This window comes from Marmota marmota, unplaced genomic scaffold (genome assembly GCF_001458135.2).
Source record: "Marmota marmota marmota unplaced genomic scaffold, marMar, whole genome shotgun sequence".
NCBI lineage: Eukaryota > Metazoa > Chordata > Mammalia > Rodentia > Sciuridae > Marmota > Marmota marmota.
In genome coordinates this window covers 6177371-6189005 of record NW_025999842.1, presented here as the reverse complement: position 1 = coordinate 6189005, position 11635 = coordinate 6177371, and the positions used below count along the sequence as shown (strand labels likewise).

At 38.1% G+C, this 11635-nt stretch overlaps 1 protein-coding gene across 1 annotated transcript; it reads right to left on the bottom strand.

The window, feature by feature from the left end:
• Positions 1-275: 275 nt before the first annotated feature.
• Prss35 (serine protease 35) lies at positions 276-11629 on the bottom strand. Its single transcript, XM_015498055.2, has 2 exons — positions 11571-11629; positions 276-3175 (listed from the first exon to the last, which is right to left on the bottom strand). The coding sequence occupies exon 2, from the start codon at positions 3154-3156 to the stop codon at positions 1918-1920; it is 1239 nt and encodes a 412-aa protein (XP_015353541.1). The 5' UTR covers positions 3157-3175; positions 11571-11629; the 3' UTR covers positions 276-1917.
• Between the last annotated feature and the right edge of the window lie 6 nt (positions 11630-11635).

Sequence of the window (11635 nt, the reverse complement as noted above, 5' to 3'; positions counted from 1 at the left end):
ATGAAGAAGAATCAAAAATGAAGATTTTGTGTGCGTGTGTTTGCAAGTGTGTTAATACACAGAATTCACCTTGAAATAGTTTTGGTTGCAGTAATCACATAGCTGTGTACCCCAAAAAAATCTGACCAAAACTTTTGAGTCGGTAGCCCTGTATCACTAGAAACAATTACAAAATACAGTTCAGTAAGATATGTTTAGATTTAAATAGAATCATTTTTAATTAAATGAACTAATACTTTCTAAAACCCTTAAGTAAAACACATTTATAGATACAGTAAGAGATAAAACTGATTTATTATAAATTTTTATTGAATTATTTTTAACAAACATTATAAAAGAATATGCATTTGTGTTGAATTTCAGCTACTTTGGGTATTGTTTACAAAAATCACTTATGATAACCTAATCAAATATTCCTTTGCATATTAATCAAAAGGATAGCCTCTCATTATTTTAGGGCATATCTTAAAAATTAATTAAAATGAATTTGTAGCCCTGCCAGAATTAGTGACTCTGTGTGTCAAGAGAAAAGAGAATGTGACTCTAGAAATTGCCAGGAAAAACAGACCAAAAATCAGACCTGCATTTCCTAAATTTTTAAGGACACACTCAATTGTAAGTCATTAAAAGTCTTTAAGCATAATTCCCTGAACTAACCCTTTTTTGCAGTCATTCATAGCCAAACAGTTGTTTGATGAATTCAAAAAAATACGTATTGTCCCAGGACAGCTGCTGGACTTAGCTGCTTATGCCACTTGATAATCAGAGTATGTGTACAGCCTTGGTCCCTAAAGAAGATAACTAGAAACTTTTTAAAAAAAATCCTATTTGTAAATTATATTCTTTTTAATAAAGGACATATCTAAAATTACTAGTCAGAAAACTCGCCAAAAGAGCACTTATGGTGCTATTAAGAAAGCTGAACTTGAAGCTGGTTGTTTAGCTCTGTGTTGCAGCATTTGCCTGGCATGCAAAAGGCCCTAGGCTCAACATCCAGCCTCACACAAAAAAGAAGAAAGCAAGCTGAACTTTGCCAAGAGGGAAAAGGATCTCTCTAGGAAAAGACTGCAGAATTCCTTGTCTTAAAAATATAGCACCTTATACATAGTAGGATTATAGCATAAAATGATGTGGCTTTGGATACATGATTCATAACTTGTAAAAAGTTTTCCCTATGCATATATAAAAATTTCATATTTTGAGTATTAAAAAATTAAGATCTTAAAATGTCTCAGCTTTCCTATTTTTAAACTAGATTTATTTTATAAAACAAAGTATTTTCTCCATTTTTAAATAGATACTGCAGTTGCTATTGTTTAAAGCTGTAGTTGATAGTTTATAAAACTTATTTCTTCTGATTTGTAATTCTAAAAAAAAAAAAAAAACTAAACTTCTCAGACCCAACAGAAAAACAGTATAAATTCTGAGGGCAGGAGCTGAATGGATCCAACTCTGAGTAGCACAAATTGCAAATCTTCCTCTCTGTTCCTGCTTTTCCTTGTGTTACCGCATACCTTTGTATATGCAGTTTCACATTTTACATACAACTGGCATCCTAATAGGGCCCTAAGAATAAGTCCATTGAGAAATCACATTATTGTACAAGTTTGAAGTTTTAAAATGTCTAATTTCTAAGAAGGCAGAAAGAAACAAAAATCTGTCCACAAATAAAACTTATCACCAGGTAAAGAGTATATACTTGGCACTCAAGTGCCCCGCTAGTTTCAATATCTGTACTTACACATTTTTAAATGTATGAAAATCTCCTAAATTGTGAGAAAATAAATTTGTAAAAATGCTCAAATGCTATTGATAGATTCCAGTCCAAGCATGTCCTATGAGGTGATCTCACTAACGAAAATCAGAATAGGTTTTCTTTGCGACTTAGATGATACATAACTTTGTATCAGCTTTGTCTCAGCCATAAGCACAATTGGCATCATTTCCGTGGATCCAGAGGCAAATCTGGGCATATTTGAGCGGAGTGATGCGCACAGCAACGTTATAGTCCTTCTGAACCCCATGGACATCCACCCACTGGTGGCCTGAATAGACCGCGATTATTTTGCGCTTCCAGTGCTTTTTGTCTGGCTCTTTGAGACGCAGATAGATCCCAGAGCCGGTGGAGCCCGACTCAGCGTCGCAGTATTGATAGAGGAGATCACTGGATTCATCAGACACGCTACAAAACCGGTAGACCAACTGATCAGCCCTATCGTTATCAAAGCCAGAGAAGTGGATCATTCCTCCGGGCATCTTCTTGATGGCCGGACTGACTCCTAGTTCCATGTACTTCTTCTTGTGAGCGCGTTTCAGCTCCAGGAGCGCATAGTCATAGTCCAAGGCCGCATCCCCACCTGCTCCTCTCGTCCAGCCTTTCGGAATATAGGTATTCTTGACCCGCGTCCACTGGAAAGAAGGCTTTCCCTCCGCCACTCTCTGACCCCGACCCAACTCGACTCTCCCTCTTCTTGTGGGTCTCTCCTGCAGACTCACTTTGGTACCTTCCCTTTGGTCACTGGCCTCAGCTTCTCTCTTGCTCCTCTTAGAACCTCTGCGCTTCTTGCCTCCACCTTTCTTTCTCATCTTCAGCAATCCTACCCTTAGCTTTTTGCTACCTTTGACATAGTCCTTTCCGTCATGAACACAGTGCGCGGCTGTGAGGACATGATTCGGGGAAATGAGGATGCCACTGCATCCCGTGGAGAGTTTGACCGCAGTGTTGAAAGGGAAATTGGTTAAGAACCTTTTGTCCAAGATGCTGAACCTGCTGTCGGTGCCATACACTTGTCTCTTTCTCCTAACAGCTGCTTCTTTTGGAGTGCTATTCTGAGTTGGCTCAAGGACCAAACCTTGAACTTTCACCCTGGTTAAGGTTCTAGTGCCATTCTCAAAGACAGTCTCATAGGAAAGAGAATCCTCCAATTCAGAAAGGCCAGGAGCCGGGAGTTCTTTCTGGCATTCGATGCCACACACTCTGTTTACCACCATCCTGGCGTCTGCCTCGAATGTGGGGCTGCTGAGATAGAAAGTCCTTTCACTGACAACCCGGGGTATTTTTCTCAAGTGCCACATAAAATCTTGTTCCATTTCAGATCCATCAATGAGAGTCCACCCAGAGGTGAAAAATATCAACCAAAGTAGCATATTCTCCATTTTGTTTTTCAATTTTGTCCTTAAAAATAGAAAAAGAAAATAATGTATAAGCATACACTTGTTTTTTAAAAAAATATTTTTTTCAGTTGTAGATGAGCACAATACCTTTATTTATTTCTCTTTATATGGTGCTGAGGATCAAACCCACGGCCTCACACATGTTAGTGAGCATTATACCGCTGAGCCAAAACCCCAGACCAACATACACTTGTTCTTAAATGTTAGTCAAGGAAGTTTTTGATGTAAGACACAAATTTATCTTAAATTGGTTTTTCATTTAATCTTTTATGACAACTGTTCATTCTGATGTACTTAATATTCTGAAGACTAAAGTTTGGTATTTAATATATCAAGGACTGAAAGTCACCAATTATCCATACTGAGAAATACATAGAATCTCACTTTGTATATTGGAACACATGATATTAATGATCTATGGGGTAATAAATATATAAAAAGCATTCCTTGACAAAAATAGAGGCTGTATAAATCATGATTCTGTGGAACTGCTTCCCTAGTTAGGTATTCTTTTCTTTCTTTCTTTCTTTTCTTTTCTATACTATTATCTTAGTCTTACAACTTTTTAGCTAGTTAGGGATTAGAAAGGCAGTTTGTGATTATCGAGTGATAACTGACAAGATGATCTTTTACTATGCAAATCATTGTACTAGAATATGGATATCAAATATAGAATTCCCCATATTCTTTAACATATAAAACATGTGTCCTTTAACATAGTTGTGTAGCCAGACTTTTCAGAATGGCCTATCAGAGTCCAGTTGTATCAAGTGTAATTTCATTTGTTGGTTAAGTATGTCATAGTGGTTTTTCAAAGATCATGGCCAATACTTTTGAAATTTTCAATCCCTTCAGTCACTTTCAAGCCATACTTGGCACAAAGCAATGAATAGATAGGTGTATTTCCCACTACATGTGTGCTCAGCTAAATATCCTTCCAGCAGTTGAGAACAGTGATTGAGAGCCCAAATCTTTTTTTTTTTTTAACATTTTTTTAGTAGTAGATGGACACAATATCCCTGTTTTATTTATTTATTTTTATGTGGTGCTGAGGATCGAACCCAGTGCCTCACACATGCAAGGCAAGTGCTCAACCACTGACCTACAAGCCCAGCCAGAGAGCCCAATCTTGATTTCTCAACCAAAGGATATGTTAGACCAGTGCTTCTCAGATTACAGTCCCAGAACCAGCAACATCAGCATCACTTGGGAACTTATTCTCAATTCTCAGAGCCCACCCAAACCTACTATTAGGAGCTCTCCTAGCAGAGAGGAGGGCGGGTTTCCTAGCTATATTTCATCCACACTTCCAGATGATTCTGAAACTCAGTAAAGTGTGAGAATTATGCTGCAGCCAAGGCCCGGGTGCAGGAGCTGGCTCTACCAGAAGGCAATGTTTCCAGGGATGATTGTTTAACTGGGTTTCAAATAACATCTGTTTTATCTTTGTGTACAAAATAAGTTTATACTGACTCTGCTCTTTTCTGTGTTGGCAACTGCTAATATGCAATGGCTCAGAACTCAATATAAAGAACAAACAGAACTTAGGTTTATATAAGTGGTTGAACATGTCTGAAAAAAATCAAATCCAGTAGGCTTGTATGCAATGCCTTCAACATCCAGTGTTAGGCTTCATGCAATGGCATTGGTTTGCCAGCCCTGTTGGGAGCTCCACTTCAATTCACTGCAGGAAAAAAGCCATGCCCACATCTATCCTTGGGCAGAGGAAGGGCAGTGCCTTGTAATATGACCTCAAATCACAATAATAAGAGGACATGGCTTTAGTTAGCCTGTCTAATTCGGTCTGTAATTTAAAATTGGACAAGTGTTTAAGGACACTTTCTTTTGGAAAAATCTAAGTTTGCCTTGTGGTAGAATGTCAGTGTAAACGATAGCTCTTACTGATGGAGCAGTCCACAGTTCAGTGGATCCATCTACAGATGCTCATCATCTGAAAAGCACCAACTCCCTGACCTAAAGGGACATGATCCTTTTGTAACAACTTAAGTATTTTGAAAACTCTAATATTCCCTTGACTTCCCCCACCTTCTCCTCTTTCCTGTCTTCTATTATAATTGTGACTTTACTGTCAGTTTCCAGGTGGCTTGAATTTAGGGTTTCAAATTCCAATTTTGGTTCATGAAAGTGAGATCGTAGTCATTTCTCTCCACCATGAGTCAGTGTACAAAGTTGATTATGGGTTAGATCCTGGAGCCAAAAGGACTGGAAGGGAATTAGGGAGAAATAAGGCTATCTGCCTATGTAGTCATAGGAACTTTTAATGATGGCAAAAATGTAATTCCACATTTGTACCTACTCTATTAATAGACACAGCCACACATAAGTACAAGAGATGATTTATTGCTATTTTTCTGTTGTTTGTTTATGATTTCTTATAAATGTGGAATACTGATAGTGTTTAGAATACTCGTGTATCTATACCATCATAATGGTTACAAGTGCAGATCAAAGACTAAGATCAAAGAATGACTTGGGCACAGTTCACATCTTTCTACTTACTGGGTATTTGAATGTAAGCAGTTCATTAACTCACTAGGTTTCACTTTCCTCATCTGGAAAGTGGGATAATAATAATGTGAATTATAGATTTAAATGAGGTAATATATGTAAAAAAAATTGTCACTAAGCCCCAGCATAGTAAGCAGTTAAGTTACTATACAGCAACAAACATGTTATTTTATAATTATTATGCTTTAGTGGGTGAATTTATATCACTTTAAAACTGATTCATGAGCCAACATTAGAGAATATATAGTTTCAAAAAAGTCAGTCTTACAGTTAAATATTTTTATTTAACTATCTTGAATTTTTATTTTAAGATAGTTTCCAATTCACTCTCAAATGCCCTTCTTCTTTATTCTGTTTTGTGTGTTCAAGGACAGCTTCACTTTAGAGACTTCTCAAATGAAAGCCTTCCTAATTACTCATTTCCCTGAATATCTGCGGCTTTGCACTATATTTTTCTCATCGCTATTAAACTTAAGTGTGGTTAAATACACTTAAGTGAGTAAACACAGCCACAAAACACTTGAATTGCATTCCCAGGTTCTCATTTATAGCCTGGAACTACATTAGGAATTCTGGAACTTCATCAGGTCCTCAGCCTAAAAAAAGAAACCAAGCCAATGTCAAAATAATTTCTCTAAGACAGCAATCTACAGTGAAAGAAAAACCTAACTTTGTGAGCAGGTATATGTAGAGTATAAAGAATTTGACTACAATATAACATAATCATACTCTATAGCTCAGTTTCCCTCTTTCTCTCCTTGAGAAGTTTATAGTTTATAGGTAGAGCAGGCAGATCAATGAAAGATTAGATAGATGGTTGCTCACTATACTAAATATTTCAAATTAATTATTTGTCCTAAATATAAACAAATATGAAGATGCTGACTTCACCACCAGAGGACCTGCACTGAACTGCATTTACTAGCGGAAAGATGCATGCTTACCTAAACCTTTTTTTTCACCTGGTCCCTCCATAATGTGCAGTGAGCTAGTTGTCCATACTCATGTAATAGTATGCTGACAAAAGACACAATTTTGCATTAACCATCAAACATTTTCTGGAGGACTGGTGTGGGTCAGGCACTATTCAGCCAGATCAATGACCCTGTAGGGCCCACACCAACTTCTAATGTGTATGTTAGGACACACCAGTCATGGCATAACCACTTTTTTGGCTGTCCTTTATTTAGCCATTCATGATATCAATCAACTGTCCCTCCGAACACCCCTGCCTACATTTATACACATACCTAAATGTGAAGACATGTGCTCATCTCCTCCTTTACTTTCATCTTCCACCTGTTCAGTAAGAACTGTCACACAACAGGGAAACCTCGTGGTCTGACCCAGATATTATAAATAACTGTAGGCAGAAATGATGCCTTAGGCAAAGTGCTACAAGCTGGAGAGGAGTCACAGTAAACAAGCATAAAGGAAGCATTAAAGACATGGGTTATGTTTTGGAAAACACTTGTAAAAATTTCACAGTCACTACTGAGCCTTAAAGAAGAATGAAATTATGGCATTTACAGATAAATCGATGGAGTTGGATAATATCATTGCTAAGTGAAGTAAGCCAATCCCCCAAAACCAAAGGCCAAATGTTTTCTCTGATAAGTGGATACTAATCCATAATGGGTGGGGGGCAATGGAAGAATGGAAGAACTTGGGATGGAGCAGAAGGAAGAGTGGGGAGGGGGAATGTGTGTGTGGGGAAGATGGTAGAATGAGATGGACATTATTACCCCAAGAATAATGTGACTCTACATTATGTACAACCAGAGAAATGAAAAGTTGTGCTCCATTTGTGTAAAAAAAATAAATTTTAAAAAACTTCATAGTCACTTTCAGTTTGGGAGAGCAGTTGAAGAAAAAATAGATAATTTATAAAGTTTAATTCCTGAGTTACCATATCCCTTACTGAATGTTAATCACTGGCAGGAGCAATATTTAAGCAAAAAAGTATGTGGTACTATACTGATGAGAAAATAGTATTGTCGGTGACATAACAAAGATGGAGAATAAGAACAGGGGTATTTGGATGATTGTGAAGCCAGTAGACTTTAAAACCAAATCAGCTTGCCACTTACTAGCAGTGTGACTTTGTCAAAGGTGCCTAATCTGTCCAAAGATTATTTTCCACATCTGTTAAACAGGCACAATATTTTAGAGTACTTTGAGGAGAAACTGATTCTTATTTCAGAAAGTCTCAGGATTAGAAAAGGCCATAATAAATCATCTAGTTTAGGCCTATATTTTAAGGGCTTTTTTTTCATCTCAAAAACTAATATATAGGTCACCATGCCCAGAGCACAGTAAGGACTCAACAAAAGGCAACAATAATGGTGTTGGTGATGATGATCCAACACCAGGAGCGGAAACCTAAGGCATAAATCCAGGCGTAGTGTTGTGTGACTGTAGTCCCAGCTACTCAGGAGGCTGATGCAAGAGGATCCCTTGAGCTCAGGAGTTCAGGGCCAGCCTGGGCAACATAGTGAAGTCCTGACTCTTAACTAAAAAACAAACCATTTAGGTAGATAGTGATAAGGCATGTCATGCATCTCTAACTGCTGTGTATATATATCTCAGTGTAGTATGCAAATATTGGCCTCCAAAGTCATCCATTCCTCATCCCCAAAACCTGTGGATGTGTTCCTCCCTGTGAAAGAGCTGATGCAAATATGAGTAAGTTAAAGATTCTGAGATCTGGGGACTATCCTGGATTATCCAGGTGAGTCTTATATAATCATGTGGGCCCTTATTAAGTGGGTCAAAATAAGACTAAGCTGTAAAGAAGCACAGGTCCAAAGATGCAGCCCCATGACCCACAGAATGCCAATGGCTTCTCCAAGCTGCCAAAGGTAAGGAAACAGGTTCTCTCCTAGAACTTCCAGAAGAAGCTGTCCTGCTGACCTTCTTCAAACTTTCAACCGTCAGATAAGTAAGATAATCAATTTGTGTTGTTTTAAGTCATTAAAGTTTTGGTAACTAGTCACAGAAGCAATAGGAAATTAAAACATTTATTAAGGTGAGAATCTAGCTTCTAAAATCATCTGCCCTAGATGTTTAGAAATAATGAAATACTAGGAAGTGATATGAAGTAGAAAAGAATTTTGGTTTATGGGTCTTAAACACACGTGAAACTATTTAAGAAAAATTATACAGACATTCAATTTAAGAACTAAAAACAAAAGATCATGATAAGACCTGATGGTGGTATGGAGCAGTACTGCAAGAGAAAAACAAGACTTGGAACAGGGTAGATAAATGTGTTTATTCATCAAATGCCTACTAACTATTCTGTGCATTATTCTAAAGACTTTTTGTCACCAGAATCTCTGATAATCCTTCTTTGCTACTGAGTTGAACTATAAATTCCTAAGCTCTCTTCCATCTCTAAAGTAACCATGAGTGAGAAAACACTATTTATTAATCGATTATCCTCAAGAAGTTTTCGTTCCTGCTCCTCCAGAGTAGGACCCACTTGCTATCTGTGTTGCTACCACTAGATGGCAAAGTCATCCTGCTCATGGCAAATCTAATGCAAATATTTAAATTGCATCCACTCAGCTGTGAGAATTTACTGTAAAGCATGGGAGATGGGGTGGAGGAAGGGAGCAGGTCTAACAGGCTAACAATATACTAAACAGTTGTCACATATGGAATTTATCACCTTTAGAAAACCCACCTACAGGCCCCAGAGCCCATCCTGATGAACTGAGGGCTGATAATGCTGTCTCCAGCCAGACAATTCTCTGGCAGGTGGTTTTCCAAAAACAGTTATAGTGCCAGCACACTTCCACCATGACCTACAGCACTGCTAAACAGTCAGCCAAACGTGCTGCAATTCATTTCAACGCTAAGGAAAATCGTGAACCTGCCAAATATTCCGCATGTTTATCAAATACTTTATAATCCATTACTAAAGGATAAGCTCTCCATTGAGTCTATGCTGAGGGTAAATGGCAAGAAAATTCATTGACGATGTGCCAATTTCTACTCAAAATATCATACCATAGCACTATTTTCAAGTTTAGTTTCAGGAATGGAGACAAAGTTATGTCTGCTTTAAAAGTTTGGCAGGGCTCAAGGGAAAGGAAGATGGTAAAGTTTCACAGTTGATTATTTTACAGTAACCCAGAACTTCTGTTTCTCATCACAATAAAAAAATAAATAAAACCTGCCTTTGTTTTTTAGCTATTTTTCCAGGACATGCACATCTCAATTTATGCAATAGATGCACTGTGTGTGAATCAAATTTGGGCTTAATGGCACTAAGGGAACCCCAAGGGAACTCTGCAAGCACTTTCATTTGCTGATTTATGAAGTGCGCAGCATATGGCTCCTGACTTTGTGTTTTTCAAGTTGGACTTTGAAATCAAGGAATATCTGTAAATGTATTAGGTTCCCAAATTTTCGGGCTTTAAAGCATTTTAGAGTCACAATGTTTTTAGCAAATCACACCACCAGTGTTACCTATATGAAGGTCTTTAATTCTTTTATTTTAAAATTATAAAACACTGACTTGATTACCACTAACTTGACTTTGCTCTTCCTTCTTCAACTCAAAGTTTCCATCTGCAAAGTTAACTCAGTGCTAAGGTGAGGTAGCTTCATCCTTCCAAATTCTAGTCGGATTCTACTGTTAAAATGTAACATAGTTAAATATTTCAGCATTGGGTGCAGAAAGATCAATAATTTACTTGGTGGAAAAATGAATCCACAATAGCAGTTGGTTATTTTAACATTAAATGAGCACATACTATTCTAAACAATCTCATATTTTAAAACATGAAAAAGACTCTTGAGAACACAGGTTTCATAGCTGTCTGGAAGAAAAGCAGGGGCTGTATCTAAATCTATCCCTTCTCACACTAAAGACATTTCTCTAGTATTTCCTAATAAAAATAAAACTCCATATGATGCTTGGTCACCCCTTTAAGCTTAGATGTCTTATTTGGCTGGAATTTTAATATTCTCTCTTCCAAATAATAAACCAGATTCTAAGCATAATTCCTCAGGCAGCCGAATATGACTTTAAGAATTCTCTGTAGAGATAAAGGTACTTGGAATAAAACGAGAGTTGATATCAGAAGGCAGAAAGGTTAATAAAGAGGGAGGCTAGATATAACATGCAACTTCTTTGTAAATCAATGAGAGTGCAATAAAATCAGAGCAATCAGGCAAGAGTTTGTCCACAATTTTTCAAAAACTTTGTAGTAGAAAATCTCAACTACACAAAGTCGAGAGAAAAGAATAGGAAAGCCAAGAAGAGAAAAGTGTAACCCCCGTGTGCCCATCACTTAGCTTCAACAATGATCAATACTTTTGCCAATTTTGTTTCATCCATCTCCCCCGCCTTTTGTGAGGGGAGGCACTGGGGTATTTTGAAGCACGACTTCCATTTCACTTCAGCTCCTTATTTTCTAAACGGTTTCTACTGCTCCTTTTGCTGACCCAGGCAACCAAGTTGATTATAAAGGGGGCGCAGGCGGGGGGCGGGGTGGGCGCTGGTTTTCATGGTTAACTCTGCCAAAGAAGTTTTCAACGAGAGTAGACTTTCCAGGAATGGGTTTTACACCTTTCTCAGAGGCATCTGTTAATAATCATAAAAATAAAGAGGGTCCCCTCTGGTACTGCTTAAGTAGAAAGAATTCCATTTATATTCCAACGCAAACACTGTTACGGTTAAACCGTGCACACTGGACCGCCCAGGGGAAGGGTGGTTGGCCTCTTTGAGGGCTGCAAGTGCCCTGCTTGAGCCTTTTCTTTAGCTCCCTCTAAAGAAGCTGTCCTTGCGTGGGTTCTGCGTCTCGGGGAGACGTGCAGCTTCTGGGATCCCGCCCTACCAGGGACTCCATCCTTACCTGTAGAAGAATTTCCCGGTCCCAGGCGCTGCCCAGATGGGATCAAAGAGCCGCCGAGGCGGGCC

What these genes read in the sequence shown, in the direction of transcription:
- Prss35 (XM_015498055.2), bottom strand. Translation starts at nt 3,156, where the DNA reads ATGGAGAATATGCTACTTTGGTTGATATTTTTCACCTCTGGGTGGACT.